The sequence below is a fragment of the Gorilla gorilla genome, chromosome 10 (genome assembly GCF_029281585.2).
Source record: "Gorilla gorilla gorilla isolate KB3781 chromosome 10, NHGRI_mGorGor1-v2.1_pri, whole genome shotgun sequence".
Taxonomy (NCBI): domain Eukaryota; kingdom Metazoa; phylum Chordata; class Mammalia; order Primates; family Hominidae; genus Gorilla; species Gorilla gorilla.
The window spans coordinates 50513563-50530704 of NC_073234.2; the positions used below are offsets into that span (position 1 = coordinate 50513563).

A 17142-nucleotide genomic window follows, 5' to 3' on the forward strand; every position below is an offset into this window, starting at 1 on the left:
AGGCCCTACACCAGAAGTCTGAAGGCAGCAGAGTTTACAAATATTTGCAGATGTCCAGCTGTTAAGGCACTAAGAGCTAGGCTACCTCTGTTGTAAACAAGCATGGTGTCTACCCATAATATATTATCTGTTGAAACAGTCTTTTGACATAACCCAGTGACCTCATACCTCCTCATATTCTTAGGCCTAACGGGCCACCAGTTTGAGATTCTGGCTTTACACAAGGTAGTAAGTGATATAAGTAATCCCCCTGGCGATCAAACTTTTTTTTCTTTTCATAAAGTGCTGCCAAGTCAACAGAGTCCCATTTTAAAAGACCCTTTTAATGAGAAATTTCATCAGGAGGGTCAAACACAAATGTATCAGTTAAGTAACGATTTCTACATAGCATTAGGATAATTAACAGCATGGCCAGGAGCAAGCTTATCATTCATATACCAAGCATTATATTTTACATTCAGTAGACTATCAAATGTCCTTTAATTTCACAGACAACAATATGATACATACTGTGTAAGAGCACACAATAGTTTTGCAGTACAATTTTAAACTGTATACAAATTGGAATATAGATGTTAAACACTGGTGTACTGACAGTATTTCTGAATTTTAGATAAACTGCATACAAAATTTACAATGCAAATATTAGCCAATCTGAAAATGTCCCATAATATAAAAACGATACTTTGAGATGCAAATTTTACTAAACTATATAAACATTTAAAATAATCATTTAAAACATTAGAATTTATAAAGATCAGCTATAAAAATATATTGGCAGTCACTTTTCTTATAAAGGTACCATTCACTACATTACAAAATAGTCTCTAACATAAAATTGCCTTAATAACTATACTATTATAGAATCTGATAAACCTTACATTATTAAATTGATTATAAAATCTTCTTGGAAAAACTTTGGTATGTATCTTCAGAAGGTTTTTAAAAAATAATATTTTAAGGGCCTGTAAACATTCCATTCTATTAAAGCACAGCAGAATAAGTAATGGATATTCAACTGCATACAGAATATAGAATCAAAAAAAATTTATTATGTATTTGTAGAAAATCATTACCAGAGTAAGCAAAAAAACCAACTATTTAAAAGTATCAAACTTTTAAACAGTTCTTTTTCCATTCTGATAAAAAATGTTATAAAATCACCATACTCCATTCATGTACCTTAGATGCCTTTTAGGATAAGACCTCAAAAATAATTAATCTAGTCTCAAAAATCCATTCAAGTCCAATAAACAAACTTTTAAAAACCCACTTAAAAAGACTTGACACTAGAACAAGTATACATAATCAGAACACATACTTTATATATTTAGTAATGTACTAGGTTTTCTCTTACCTTTGTAATTTAGAATTTATTGGCAGAAATTACACACACACACACACACATATATATATATATAACTAAAAAAAGGTAAATTTCAGCAAACAGAAATGCAAACCTGTAGGGTAAATGGATTTTTTTTAAAAATTCAGTTTATCAAATTTCATCTTCTCTGCCATTTTAGATTGGCAACTATTGGTTATTTAGAAAATTTAGACTGCTGAAAGTTCATTTCTTGCTCCTTGAATATGTTTAATTATTTCTACAAAGCTTCCAGTTGTGCCCGTAGCTTCCTTGAGGTCATTTTCCACTTTCTCCTCTGTCACTAGATATCGTGCGTAAGATATTTATCCTTGATTTGGAAAAGCCTAAATAAAAAGCTTCAGTTTTGACCTTTTAATTTATAAAACTCCACTAAGAAATCCATTTAATTTTTATGCATGTCCACAGAAATATTTTCTTTCTTAGGAATCAAACACTTTTATTGGAATAAAGATCCTTCAAAGTTTTTAACTCTTCTATTAGAGTTTTATTTTGATTTTCCAGGACTGCAACTCGGTTTTCCAGGCATTTCACATATTCTTTCTTCTTTCTGCGACATTCTCGAGCAGCTTCTCTAAATATGAGCATTAAAAAAACAATGTTAGAAAAAACTTCACATTCTTTAAATGGTAAATGTTCTTCAGTAATTTTCCGTGGTCACCTTTTTTTCTCTTTAAAGTATCATCTACACACAGTGAATACATAGATCTTAAGTGTAGAATTCAGTCAGTTTTGGCAATTGTGTATACCTGTATAACCCACACCTCTGTCAAGACAACAGAACATTCCCACTGTCCCAGAAAGTTCCCTCATGCCCCTTCCTGGTCAGCCCCCTTCCAAGCAACTATCGTTTTGATTTTTATCACCAGAGATTAGTTTTTTTCCTATTATAGAACCTCATGTAAGAGTGTCATACACTACGTACTCTGGTGTCTTGTCCTTCACTCAGCCCATCTGAGGTTCATCCATGTTGCTGCATGGGGGTTTGTTCCTTCACACTGCTGGACATAGTTCACTGTATGAATATAACCACCATTTGTGTATCCAGTCTCTTGCATTGTTTCTAGGGTTAGCTGCATAGGTGTGTTTTTGTGCCAGTCTTTTTGTAGAAAGGTTTCATTTCTCTTGAATAAATACCAAAGAGTGAAATTATTCGTCCTCTGGTTAACTTCTGACACATGACTTCTTTTATTTAAGTTCAAATTACAAACAATGCTTGAGCAAATACTCAGTTCTGTGCATGTCCTCTTAAAACATTTCTGTGAAGTCATATGTAAGTTTATATACATATAGAAATCGGAAGTATTGGCCAGGCATGGTGGCTCATGCCTGTAATCCCAGCACTTTAAGAGGCCAAGGCGGGCAGATCACCTGAGGTCAGGAGTTCGAGACCAGCCTGGCCAACATGGCAAAACCCCATCTCTACTAAAAATACAAAAATTAGCTGTGGCGGCACATGCCTGTAATCCCAGCTACTTGGGAGTCTGACACAGGAGGATCACTTGAAGCTGGGAGGTGGAGGTTGCAGTGAGCCAAGATCACGCCACTGCACTCCACCCTGGGCAACAGAGCAAGACTCTGTCTCAGAAAAAGAAAGAAAGAAACAGTACTATTTTAAGATTTTTATGCTATATATGTAGATACTATTTGCAACTTGCTTTTTAGTACACATCTTTACTTTTAAAAGGACTGTACAAAATCTTTCCCCTCACAAAAAGACTTTATTTTTACCTTTAAGCTCTGTTTGTTTATTTGTTTTAAGTGGTTTCCAGTAAACATTCTTTTTCTTTTTTCTTCTTTTGTTTTGAGACAGGGTCTCACTCTGTCACCCAGGCTGAGTGCAGTGGCACAATCACAGCTCATTGCAGCCTTGACCTCCTGGACTCAAGATATCCCCACTTCAGCCTCTCAAGTAGCTGGGACTACAGGTGTACACCACCACACCAGCTAATTTTATTTTTGTAGAGATGAGGTCTCAATATGTTGCCTAGGCTGGTCTCACTCCTGGTCATGGTGTTGGGATTATGGGCATGAGCCCCCACTCAGCCTCCATTCTTTATGTGTATTTCTACACATGTATTTCTTGAAGGATCACAAGCTATATTCACTTAAAGTCAAGAGATAGTGCCAATTTATATTCATTGAAGTACAGAGAAATAAGGGGGGAAAAAAGGAAGGAAAAAAATCCCAGAGTCAAACCAGAAAGAAAAAAGGGAAAAAATGCCAGATTGTCCTCCAGAGTATTTGTACCATTTACATTCCCAGGGGCAGTACATGAGAGTGCCTGTTATGAACATTTTAAAATGGTTGTCAGTCTAGCGGCTGACAAAAAGTGAACCTCACTGCTTTAATATTTCCCTCATTATGCACAAAGTTTGGAATAATTTCATGTTTACAAGGCCATCTTTCACAGACCAGTTTCCTTCTGTTAGGTCTCTTATTTACAGAAATAAATCTTTATATAATCTATACATCTCGTAATTCTTTCTCTTTATATAAAAGTTGCAGATATTTTTCCCAGTTAACAGACTTATTTTTAAGTTTCTTTATGGTATCTTTTGTCACATACAAGTAGATACCATAAAACTCCGTACTTCCCTCAGTAATGTATGTGAGGTACCCTTTTCCTTATATGCCCAATGACAGTATTACCACTTTATAATTTTTGCCATGTGACATCTCATTTCTTATTTTTATAGTTGTAGTATATACGTATATGACCCTAAAACTGCTATCATTTATTTTCTGAAATTATAAAATATCATACTTTGTGTATTCTGTTGCAACTTGCTTTTTTTCACTCAGTTTTTCTAAGATTTATTCGTGTTGAAATGATTATTCATTCAGTCATTACAAATAAACATTCCATTGTATAAATACAGTCACAATTTATGTACCTATTCTTTTTTCCCCCCATTTTTATGTTTAGGCTCAATATGTACCTATTCTGTTATCAATGAATCTTGAGGTTGTTTCCTGATTTTTTGCTGCTATGAAAATTCTTATACATACTTCCTGCAAGTTCCTCTCAGTCACACAGACTAAAACAGCTGGGTCACAGAGTATACCCACGTCAACTGTACAAGATAAGGCCTAATTTCCAAAATGGCTGCATCAATTTACACTCCTATAGTAGTATCTATGAATTCCTGACCATTGTTCCAAATCCTTGCCAACTCTTGGTTAGACTTTAAAATTTTTGCCAATTGGGTGGGTATAAAGGGTATCTAAGTGTGTAGCATTAATGTGTATTTCTTTGATTACTAATAAGGCTGAGTAGTCTTTTATATGATTATTAACTACTTGTGTGTTTTTTTTTGTTTGTTTTATTTTTGAGACAGAGTCTTGCTCTGTTGCCCAGGCTGAAGTACAATGGCGTGATCATGGCTCACTGCAACCTCTGCCTCCAGGTTCAAGTGATTCTCCGGCCTCTACCACATCTAGCTAATGTTTTAAATTTTTTTTAGAGATGGGGTCTCCCTATGTTGCCCAGGCTGGTCTCAAACTCCTGGGCTCAAGTGATCCTCCTGCCTTGGCCTCCGAAAATGTTGGGATTACATGTGTGAGCCACCACGCCTGGCCTGTATGTTTTTTTCCATTAAAATGTTTCTGTGCATATTTATGGAGCACATGAGAAAATTTGTTACATGTATATAATGTGTAGCGATCAAGTCAGGGGATTCAGGGTGTCCATCACCTGAGTATTAATAGGTTTTTGTTAAGGGTGGTCATCCTACTCTGCTATAAAACACTGAATTTATTCCTTTTCTCTTACTGTGTATGGGTTTGTACCCTTTAACTCTCTTCATCCTCCTCCTTGCCCCTCACCATTCCCAGTCTCTGTTACCTATTTTTCCATTCTCTCTTTTTTCTTGAGATAGGGTCTTGCTCTGTTGCCCAGGCTGAAGTGCAGTGGTGCGATCATGCTGCCTCAACCCCCTGGGCTCAAGCAATCCTCCCACCTCAGCCTCCCGAGTAGCTGGGATTTTAGGCACACGCCACCATGCCTGGCTAATTTTTTATCTTTTATAGCAATGGGTATGTTGCCCAGGCTTGCATTGAACTCCTAGGCTCAAGTGATCCTCCCGCCTTGGCCTCCCAAAGTTCTGGGATTACAGGCATAAGCCACCACACCCAGCCCTATTTTTCCACTCTCTACTTCCATGTGTTCAAATATTTTAGCTCCCACATATAAGTGAGAATGTGATATTTTTTCTTTTTGTGCCTGGCTTATTTCACTTAAGATACTGACCTTCAATTCCATCCATGTTGCTGCAAACAACATGATTTAATTCTTTCTTATCCATTTATCCACTGATGGACACATAGTTGATTCTATTAGCTATTGTGCGTGAATAGTGCTGCAAGTAAACTTATGAGTACAGGTATCCCTTTGATATATTGATTTCTTTTCCTTTGGGTAGATTTCTATTTTTCATTTTTTGAGAAGTCTCCATACTGGTTTTCATAGTGGTTGTACTAGCTAATTTTAAATTTTGGGGGGCTGGGTGCAGTGGTTCATGCCTGTAATCCCAGCACTTTGGGAGGCTGAGGCAGGTGGATGGGTCACTTGAGCCCAGGTCTGAGACCAGCCTCAGCAACATGGCAAAACCCCACCTCTACAAAAAAAAAAAAAAAAGAATTAGCTGGGTGTGGTGGTATGCATCTGTAGTCTCAGCTACTTGGGAGGCCGAGCTGGGAGGATCACTTGAGCCCAGGAGGCAGAGGTTGCAGTAAGCCAAGATTGTGCCACTGCACTCCAGTGTGGGTGACACAGTGAGACCTTGTCTTAAAAAAAAAAAATCACAAAAACCAAATATAACTTTTCTACTTTTTGAACTTTTTTGTTAAAAATTAAGACACCAACACCAACATTAGCCTAGGCTAACTAGCCTAGGGTCAGGATCATCAGTATCACTGTCTTGCACCTCCATACCTTATCCCACTGGAAGGTCTTTAGGGGCAATAACACACAGGGAGCTGTTATCTCCTATGATAACAATGCCTTCTTCTGGAATACCTCCTGTAGGGGCTGCCTTGAGGCTGTTTTACAGTTAAATTTTTTTTTTTTTTTTTTTTTGAGACACAGTCTCACTCTGTTGCCCAGGCTGGAGTGCAGTGGCACAATCTCGGCTTACTGCAAGCTTCGGCTCCCAGATTCACGCCATTCTCCTGCCTCAGCCTCCCGAGTAGCTGGGACTACAGGCGCCCGCCACCACGCCCAGCTAATTTTTTTGTATTTTCAGTAGAGATGGAGTTTCACCATGTTAGCCAGGATGGTCTGGATCTCCTGACCTCGTGATCTGCCCGCCTCAGCCTCCCAAAGTGCTGGGATTACAGGCGTGAGCCACCATGCCTGGCCTACAGTTAACTTTAAAAAAAAAAAAAAAAAAGTAGAAGGTATACACTTTAAAATAATGATTAAAAGTATAGTAAATTCATAAACCAGTAACATATTCACTTATTATAGTATCAAGTATTATGTTCTATACATAATTGCATGTGCTACACTTTTATATGATTGGCAGCACAATAGGTTTGTTTATACCAGCATTGCCACAAACGTCAGTAATGTGTTGCACTATGACATTACCACAGGACTTTTTAGCTCCATTATAATTTTATGGGACCACCGTCATTCATTTATGTGGTCCATTGTTTACTTAAACATTGTCATGCAGCCCATGACTGTATACAGTTCCAGTTAACATCTGGTTATGTTGTGAGATTTGTAAAAACATTACCCATTCTGGTAGTACGATTTTACTACCTACCTGTTTTTCATTAACCTTATTTCTCTTTTCAATTGGGGGTCATCTGTCTTAGTTGTCTGAGAGGTAAGAGTCACAGGAGATGTCATCACCACAGTTTGCGGCAGAGAAGTAGCTGAAGGTGTAGTTCGGATCTGATATGTTTGCATATCTCCTGATGCAGCTAGATGGTAAACAAGAGTGAATGAGTTAGTTGGTAAGTGTCTCTGACAGTGTTAGGAGACTTTCTGTAGACAGAAAGCATACTTACTTTGTACGACCACCTGATTGCTGGGCACAAGTATCTGCTGTCCATCAGAGGTCTGTGCATACTGAAGAATAGTTGTACCTTGCTGAGTACTGCCTGAATTTGTCATGGTTAATGTCTGAAGTCCCTGTACTCCATCTGTGCCTGGACTTGCCAACTGTAAGGCTCCATTTGGGGCAATGGCAACTTTAATCAAAAAGAGAAAATAGCTATTGTAAGGTTATATAATACACTAATTCAAAGGAGTGGCAAAAAGCCCACAAACACTATTTACTAAAACAGGTATGAATGCACTTGTACTTGGTAACTGCTGACTACTTTAGGTGAACTACATGTAAAAGGAATAAAACAGCATTTCTTTTTTTTTTTCTTTTTTGAGATGGAGTCTCGCTCTACCGCCCAGGCTGGAGTGCAGTGGCACGATCTCGGCTGGCTGCAACCTCTGCCTCCTGGGTTCAAGCCGTTCTTGTGCCTCAGCCTCCCAAGGAGCTGGGATTACAGGTGTGCACCACCATGCCCAGCTGATTTTTGTATTTTTAGTAGAGACAGAGCTTCTCCATGTTGGCCAGGCTGGTCTCAAATTCCTGACCCCAGGTGATTCACCCGCCTCGGCCTCCCAAAGTGCTGGGATTACAGGCATGAGCCACTGTACTTGGCCCCATGATAGTTAATTTTTAAGAAAAAATAAAAAGGAAATATAAACATAGTTTGTAATTTTGAGTCAAAAGCATTAAAAATATTATTTAAAATATTTCTGAATAGATAACATGCTTATGGAAAAAATTCAATAGAATAAAAGGTTATATAATGAGAAAATAAGTCATCTTTATATGGTTTCTTAGCTTCATTTTCTAGTGGTACCACTGTTAAATGTATTACATGTTATTAAGATATTTACTTAAGTGATAGTTAAGAAATGTAATCTATTCATTTACTTCCTAGTGAAAATCACTAATAAAGATAGCAGAAAGCCACTGTGTAGAAAATACTACTTAGCTCCCCACAAACATTTTTTCACTGAATTATACCTGTGTTCATGCTTTCTCCTCAGCCCTTAAATGCCCGTAAGGCATGACCAAATAGAAAACATTTTAGCATTATTCAATTCCCATATACTCTTCAGAATCGAATGCCTCATCTCTGTACCCTCTTTTCAGATTACAGTTATGAAACATTTTTTTTCCTTTTATGCTTTGGCTACCAGGAAGCCAAAATACATGTATATGTGTGTGATGGAAAAATATATTTTTTCGCGCATTCATAATTATCCCTCCCCAACTGCCCCAAATTTAATTTATGAGTTTCAAAATATTTTTTTAAATGTTAGATACAGGGATATGTTGGCTATTTTTTTTGAGACAGGGTCTCACTTGTCACCCAGGCTGGAGTGCAGTGGTGTGGTCCTGGTTCACCACTGCACTCTACCTCCTGGGCTCAAGCAATCTTCCTACCTCAGCCTCCCAAGTAGCTGGAACTATAGATGCACACAAACATGCTCAGCTAATTTTTTAATTTTTTATAGAGATAGGGTCTCCCTATATTGCCCAGGGTGGTCTTGAAATCAAGTGATCCTCCCACTTTGGCCTCCCAAAGTGCAGGGATTACAGGCGTGATCCACCACGCCAGGCTGAGATTTGCTGTGAAGTTATACTAGCAATTAGTTTCAATCTTCTTCCCTGCAACACATTATTATATACATATATACACATACACATTTATTTATATAAGTATCAACATAAATAAAATTAAAGGTCCCATTATCTATCTCTATTTCATTGTCCCCCCTTCACCGCCATCCTGAGATAATTATTGTTTTTGGTGCACATCCTTCCCATTATTTTCCTGTGCTTATACAGACTTATATACTTTTGCCATTATGTTCAGTGGTGAAAACCGCAATTTCTTTTACACCAACCTAATATATCAAAATACATACCTGTAGATGCAAATGTTTTGATATTAAATATGTGTGAATACATATTTTCATTTTTGCAACATATCTTCCTGTTCTTAACATGTGTATTTACCTGTTAATGTGCTGTATTTATTCTAAAACTGAGCTGTCTGATAGGGTATTAGCTCCATGTGGCTATTTAAATTAACTAAAATTAAACAAAATTAAAATTTCAGTTTCTCAGTCCCACCAGCCATATTTCAAGCACTTAACAGTCACACATGGTTTAGTGGCTACTATTCTGGGACAATGCAGATATAAACATTCCCATTATCATACGAAGTTCTATTGGCCTATGTTGCCCTAAATACTAGTTTGTACTATACTTATTTCAGTGATAACATGTGAACCTCCCCACTACCTCTGATCTCTGTTCCCAAGCTTCTTTCCTTGCAACCACTGCTCCCAGTTTCTTTCTTTCTTCTTTTTCTGAGACTGGTCTTGCTCTGTTGCCCAGGCTGGAGTGCGGTGGTACGATCACGGCTCACGGTAACTTCGAACTCCCAGACTCAAGAGATCCCATTTCAGCCTCCCGAGTAGATGGGACTAGTCACATGCCATGATGCCCGGCTTTTTTTTTTTTTTTTTTTTTCTTCATTTTTCTGTGAAGACACAGTCTTGCTATGTTGCCAAGGCTGGTCCTGAATGTGGCTTCAAGCAATCCTCCAGCCTCAGCCTCTCAACGTACTGAGATTACGGGCATGAACTACAGTGCCTGGCCCCCAGTTTCTCAAGAGGTATTCTATATATATATTATTTAATTAATTCATAACAAACAACTGAAAGCCTACTATATGCCAGGTCCTATATGTCAAGGATGTAGTTGTGAATGAAACAAAAGGTTCTTTCCCTTAAGGATCTTATATTCTAGTGGGGAAAACAGATCATGAATAAGCTAATCTATAATTACATACATACAATCTGTAATTAAACTAATATGTACTGACTTAATTATATGTAAATGCTATAAAGAAAAATATATGAGGTTAAGGAAAACTAAAGGGAGGAGCCACATGTTTGAAGAGAGTGGTCTCTTTGTGGAGGTGACACTTAAGCAGAGTAGCCACGTAAGGATCTGGGGGAAGAACATGCCAGGCATGAGCAATGACAACTCCAGAGATCCTGAGGCAGAAACAAGCTCGTGTGTCCGAGGTACAGTAAGGAAGTCTGGGGTGGTCAGAATGCCACCAAGTGGCAGGAGATGAGGTCAGAGTGGTAGGCAGATCCTAAATGTAATGCCTTGTAAGATCTGGATTTTATTCTAAGTGTGATAAAATGTCACTAGAGGATTTTGGGCAGGAGCGATGTGATCTAGTTGACATCTTAAATAAATCACTTTGGTCACAGTATGGAAAACTGATTATTAGAGCAAGAATGGAAGCAAGATGACCAACTGGATGCCTACTCCAGTAATTAAGATGAGAGCCTAAACCAAGGCGGTGGTGGTTGGAGACGGCAAGAGGTGGTCAGATGGGACATATATTTTGTGGCAAGACTGAATGAAACTTACAGATTAATGTTAGGAGTGGAGGGGGAGGTAACAAATGGGCAGCACAAGTAAATTCGTTAGGGTGACAGAACTCAATCTTGATTGGCAGTGTTATACTATTCTACACATTTGTCAAAACTCATAGACTTAAACTCCCCAAAGAGTGAATTTTACTGTATATAAATCAAACAATAAATATTTTTAACGAATAGGCAGGGGCCAGGCGTGGTGGCTCACGCCTGTAATCCCAGCACTTTGGGAGGCCGAGGTGGGTGAATCACTTCAGGTCAGGAGGAGTTCGAGACCAGCCTGGCCAACATGGTGAAACCCCGTCTCTACTAAAAATGCAAAAATTAGCCAAGTGAAGTGGTGCACGCCTGTAATCCCAGCTACTTGGGAGGCTGAGGCAGGAGAATCACTTGAACCCGGGAGGTGGAAGTTGCAGTGAGCCGAGATCATGGCACTGCACTTTAACCTGGGCAACAGAGCGAAACTCCACCTCAAAAAAAAAAAAAAAAAGCCAGGAATGTTCTGAAAGGAATTATACTAATATAATATACAGCAATTATGTACGGAACTACATAGATATAAGAATGAACAAAATAAGGCCGGGCGCAGTGGCTCACGTCTATAATCCCAGCACTTTGGGAGGCCAAGGTGGACGGATCACCTGAGGTCAAAGTTCGAGACCAGCCTGGCCAATATGGTGAAACCTCCTCTCTACTAAAAATACAAAAATTAGCCGGGCGTGGTGGCACACGCCTGTAATCTCAGCTACTCCGGAGGCTGAGGCAGGAGAATCACTTGAATCGGGAAGGCAGAGGTTGCAGTGAGCCAAGATTGCGCCACTGCACTCCGGCCTGGGCAACAAGAGCGAGACTCTGTCTCAAAACAAAACAAAACAGTATCTAATGTTGTAGGTCTCAGTTCCCTCATACATTGATAATTGCCTATGTCACAAAGTTGTTATAAGGAGTAAATGAAATAATGCTGAAACAGTACTTCGCATTATTCCAGGCTGAAAACATCCTTTAATAATCATCACTATCAAAGTATGACAGTTTTCCTAACACCATTTCTTTATACAGAAAAGTCAGGTTTTGTGTGTTTATAATGTGGAAATTGATTCCTATACATACTGTACTGTCCGCTGCTTGTCTGATAGATGGGAGTTGGAACAGACATAGAAGTGACAGCAGAAACTCCAGAATTTTCTCCGTCTCCTTTTCTGCCCCGTGTATCTTCAGAAGATAAATCTTTCAAAATTTTTCTGTAAAAAAACCAGAACTCTATTAAACATTGGTAATGTGAATGACTTCACAAAAAGAAATTTTTTTTTTTTTTTTTTTGAGACAAGATCTTGCTTTGTCACCCAGGCTGGAGTACAGTGGCGCCATCATGGCTCACTGCAACCTCTGCTTCCCTGGCTTAAGAGAGTCTTGTGCCCCAGCCTCCCAAGTAGCTGAGACCAGAAGTGTGAGCCACCACACCCAGCTAATTTTTGTATTTTCAGTAGACACGGGGTTTCACCATGTTGGCCAGGCTGCTCTTGATCTCCTGGCTTCAAGTGATCCACTCATCTCCTCTTCCCAAAGTGCTGGGATTACAGGCATGTGCCACCATGCCCAGCCACAAAAAGAAATTTCTAAAACTTTTTCAATCTCAGGTAAAAGTTACAATATCGGGCCAGTCATGGTGGCTCACACCTGTAATCCCAGCACTTTGGGAGGCCGAGACCAGCAGATCACAAGGTCAGGAGTTTGAGACCAGGCTGGCCAATATGGTGAAACCCTGTCCCTACTAAAAATACAAAAATTAGCTGGGCATGGTGGCAGGCGCCTGTAATCCCAGCTACTTGGGAGGCTGAGGCAGGAGGATCGCTTGAATTCCAGAGGCGGAGGTTGCAGTGAGCCGAGGTCGCGCCACTGCACTCCAGCCTGGGCGACAGAGTGAGAGTCTGCCTCAAAAAAAAAAAAAATTACAATAATCTACCAGACACTTAAACTATTACTCCAAAGAATGCTTTTATTTAGCATATATTATTATAATGATGTGCTCCAGGCTGATTACATGTTAGTTTAAAGAGTAAAGAGGGCTGGGCATGGTGGCTCCCATCTGTAATCCCAGCACTTTGGGAGGCTGAGGTGGGCGGATGACTTGAGGTCAGGAGTTTGGAGGCCAGCCTGGCCAACATGGTGATACCCAATCCCTACTAAAAATACAATAATTAGCTGGACATGGTGGTGCGTGCCTGTAATCCTAGCTACTCGGGGGGCTGAGGTAGAAGAATTGATTGAACCTGGGAGGCGGAGGTTGCAGTGAGCCAAGATGGTGCCACTGTACCCCCAGCCTGGGCGACAGAGTGAGATTCCATCTCAAAAGAAACAAAAACAAAAAAAAAACCAATAAAACAGTTCTCCAAACGAAGTAGGTAAGAAAAACTATAAAATGCACAGTGTATCAATGACGAATAAAATTGCTTATTTTAACAAAAAGAGATAAATATGATCCCATGGGTATCCCTCAGACTTGGTGAAATGGCAATAATGACAGGAATAAGGGATGGAAAAAGTATTGCTTGCTGAAAAGAAAGGTCTTTCAAGACAATTGGGGATGGGCACAGTGGCTGACGCCTGTAATCCCAGCACTGTGGGAGGCCAAGGCAGGCGGATCACCTGAGGTCCGGAGTTCAAGACCAGCCTGGCCAACATGGCAAAACCCCATCTCTACTAAAAATGCAAAAATTAGCTGGGCATGGTGGCTCACGCCTGTAATTCCAGCTACTTGGGAGGCTGAGGCAGGAGAATTGCTTGAAACCGGGAGGTAGAGGCTCCAATGAGTGGAATTCATGCCACTGCACTCCAGCCTGGGCGACAGAGTGAGACTCTCTCAAAAAAAAAAAAAAAAACAAACAAAAAAAAACACATACAATTGGGGGTAGAGGAAAGAGTAGGCAATATGCATTGTTTGCTTCTGAAAAAAGAGAGAAAAAAGAAATGCTTAAGAATTCTATGTTCACTGTAGAAAAATGAGAAAACTGAAATACTTATGTGAAAACAACAAAAAAGAATCCACAAAGGAAAAAGAAAGCCCTTAGAATGAAAACGGCTATTTTATTTTATCTATGCCAACTTCCCAGCCCATGGAGAAATTCTCTAACATTCCTGAAAACCTCTACTTCCAGGAAAAAGGCACCTACTATTTCCAAAAAGTAAACCATTCTATTATTGAATAGTTAGAGCCTTTCCTTCTTTGGGTCCAAAACTGGTTCCATCCAGTGAAACTAAAGAAATTTATTTATTATTTTTTTCTTTTCTTTTGAGACAGAGCCTCACTCTGTTGCCCAGGCTGGAGTACAGTGGCATGATCATGGCTCACCCCACCGTGACTTCTCAGGCTCAAGCGATCCTCCTGCCTCAGCCTCCCAAGCAGCTGGGAATATAGGTACACGCCATCATACCTGGCTGATTTTTTATTTTTTTAGTAGAGATGGGGCCTATGTTGCCCAGGCTGTTCTTGAACTCCTGGGCTCAAGTGATTCTCCCACCTAGGCCTCCTAAAGTGTTGGGACTACAGGCATGAGTCGCAGCAAGAAATTTAAGCCTAATCCCAATTCTATATCCATGCCCTACTTTGCAATATTTGATAATTGCTACAAGTCTTCCTTATTCTAGGCCAAATACTTTCAGTTTTTTCACGTGTTCTTCTATAACATGTTGAAGATCCTTCTCCAGTTTGTCTCCTTTCTGTGGACTGTCGTCCCACCAAGAGCTAATACAACTGTAGACTATATTAAGAGAAGTTCCACAGGAAGCACAATGGAGGTGTCAGTCCTATAGGACTCTGTTTTAGGCATTTCTGTAGAATAGTCAGAGTGCTTCCTAAACCTGCCTATGTAACAGAATCATTCTGGAGAGGTCTGTTGAATCTAGATTCCCATCTGGTGGCCATAATCATTGAGTAAGTAGGTCTAGAGTAGAGCTCCAGATCCATTTAACAAACTGCCTGCATGGTCTTTTTTTTTTTTTTCACAAGTCCACCTCTGTCCAATGCCTGCATGGTCCTACAGCCAGTCTATCATGAGACTGTGGAATGCTGCGCCCATTTATTTTTCCATTTTAAATTATGAAACACTTTGAGTATAAAGAAAAGTACAGGGGAAGATGCTGCATCTGGCGTTGCCGTGGCTGTGCCTTGGCCTGTGCAGCCTCCTGGTTGGGCAGGCAGAGGCCCTGAGCCCCATGGATCTGCTGGAGTGAAGCCCGCCCTGTGTGGTGCTGTGCAGGCAGAACCTGGTGTTGATGGGAACCATTGTCAGCATCCTGCTGATAACTGTCATCCTTATGGCATTTTGTGTCTACAAGCCCATCTGGTGTCAATGACAGCCAAGTAAACAAGTTATTCAATGAGTACTTGGGAACAGGATAAGTTGTGCTGAGTATGGGCCAATGGAGAGGTTGAAATCAGAACTTTCCTACCTGAAAATGACCTTTGGTCTGGACAGTTGGTAAATGCTAAATGACTTAGGAAAAAACATCTACTAGCAATTATTTTTTTCTTTTTTTTTTTTTTTCTTTGAGATAGTTTCGCTTTTGTTGCCCAAGCTGGAGTCAGTGGTGCAATCTCGGCTCAATGCAACCTCTGCCTCCCAGGTTCGAGCAATTCTCCTGCCTCAGCCTCCTGAGTAGCTGGAATTACAGGCGTGCGCCACCACACCCGGCTAATTTTTGTATTGTTAGTGGAGATGGCGTTTCACCATGTTGGCCAGGCTGGTCTTGAACTCCCGACCTCAGGTGATCTGCCCACCTGGGCCTCCCAAAGTGCTGGGATTACAGGTGTGAGCCACTGTGCCTGGCTTTATTTTTTTTCTCAACACTGTAATGCAAATAATTGGCCACCAAGTCTGCTTCTCAGTGTTTCTTTTGATATCTGACTTAAGAGCAAGACCTGAAAACTCCAAATTCAGTGTAAAGATGGGAGTGTTCATAAGGAAGGAAAACATGGTAACCCTGCAAATGTCTGTAAGAACCACACTGGAAAGAACTAATTATTCATGCTTGAAAATATTAATAAGGAGACTTACTACATAGACATTCCCTACCTAAGAACCATTTGGTCACAATGGGTTAAGAATCACAAAAGATTTTTTTTTTTTTTTTTTTTTTTTTGAGACAGGGTCTCACTCTGTCACCTAGGCTGGAGTACACTGGCACAATCATGGCTCACTGCAGCCTTGATCTCCCAGGCTCAAGTGATCCTCCCACCTCAGCCTCCCGAGTGGCTGGGACTACAGGCATGCACTACCACACTCAGCTAATATTTTGTATTTTTTTGTAGTGACGAGGTATCCCTATGTTGCCCAGGCTGGTCTCAAACTCTTGGGCTCAAGCAATCTGGCCACCTCGGCCTCCCACAGTGCTGGGATTACAGGCATGAGCCACCGTGCCTAGCCTTCCTGTACCTATTATTCTACTCTAATTCCAGTATGATCACAGAGCATACTGTGCATGATTTCAGTTCTTTTAAATTTGTTAAGATTTGTTATGACCCAGAATGTGGTATTTCTTGGCAGATTTTCTTCATTCTACAGCTGCTGGGTCAAGTGTTATAAAAATGTCAATTAGGCCAAGCTCATGCCTGTAATCCCAGCACTTTGGGAGACCGAGGTAGGCAGATCACAAGAACAGGAGCTCGAAACCAGCCTGGACAATATAGTGAAACCCCGTCTCTACTAAAAATACAAAAAAAGTTAGCTGGGCGTGGTGGTGGGCGCCTGTAGTCCCTGCTACTTGAGGCTGAGGCAGGAGAATTGCTTGAACCTGGAAGGCGGAGGTTGCAGTAAGCCAAGATTGTGCCACTGCACTCCAGCCTGGGTGACAGAGTGAGACTCCGTCTCGGGAAAAAAAAATAATAATAAAAAAGATCTTGTTGGCTTCTGATATCATCTGGCATTAGGTTCTTCTATAATCTTTCTGATTTTCTGACTGTAAGTTCTAATGTATCCTGAGACAGGTTTACTGAAGTCATCAACTGCAACTGTGGACCTGTTTATTTCTCTTTTCAGTTCTGTCAGTTTCTTTTTAGAGATAGGGTCTTGCTGTCACCCACACTAGAGTGTAGTGGCTCAATCATAGCTCACTGCCTCCAACTCCTGGGCAGCTGGGACCAGAGGCACACATCACCATGCCTGGCTAACTTTAATTTTGTGAAGAGACAGGGTCTCACTATGTTACCCTGGCTGGTCTTGAACTCCTGGGCTCATACAATCCTCCCTCCTTGGCCTCTGGAAGGGCTGAG

The 17142-nt window shown here is 40.3% G+C and overlaps 1 protein-coding gene across 5 annotated transcripts in view; it reads right to left on the bottom strand.

Moving 5' to 3' along the window:
- Nucleotides 1-302: 302 nt before the first annotated feature.
- The window catches only part of ATF1 (activating transcription factor 1), a 58032-nt gene continuing 41192 nt past the window's right edge, over nucleotides 303-17142 (bottom strand). For all 5 annotated transcript variants that reach the window (XM_019039452.4, XM_031001129.3, XM_019039453.4 and 2 more), the window contains 4 exons: nucleotides 11985-12115; nucleotides 7406-7588; nucleotides 7159-7318; nucleotides 303-1958 (listed from right to left, as the gene is read on the bottom strand). In XM_019039452.4, the coding sequence (XP_018894997.1) occupies nucleotides 1814-1958; nucleotides 7159-7318; nucleotides 7406-7588; nucleotides 11985-12115 (619 nt within the window). In that variant the 3' untranslated portion in view covers nucleotides 303-1813. The remainder of the gene's footprint in view (nucleotides 1959-7158; nucleotides 7319-7405; nucleotides 7589-11984; nucleotides 12116-17142) is intronic.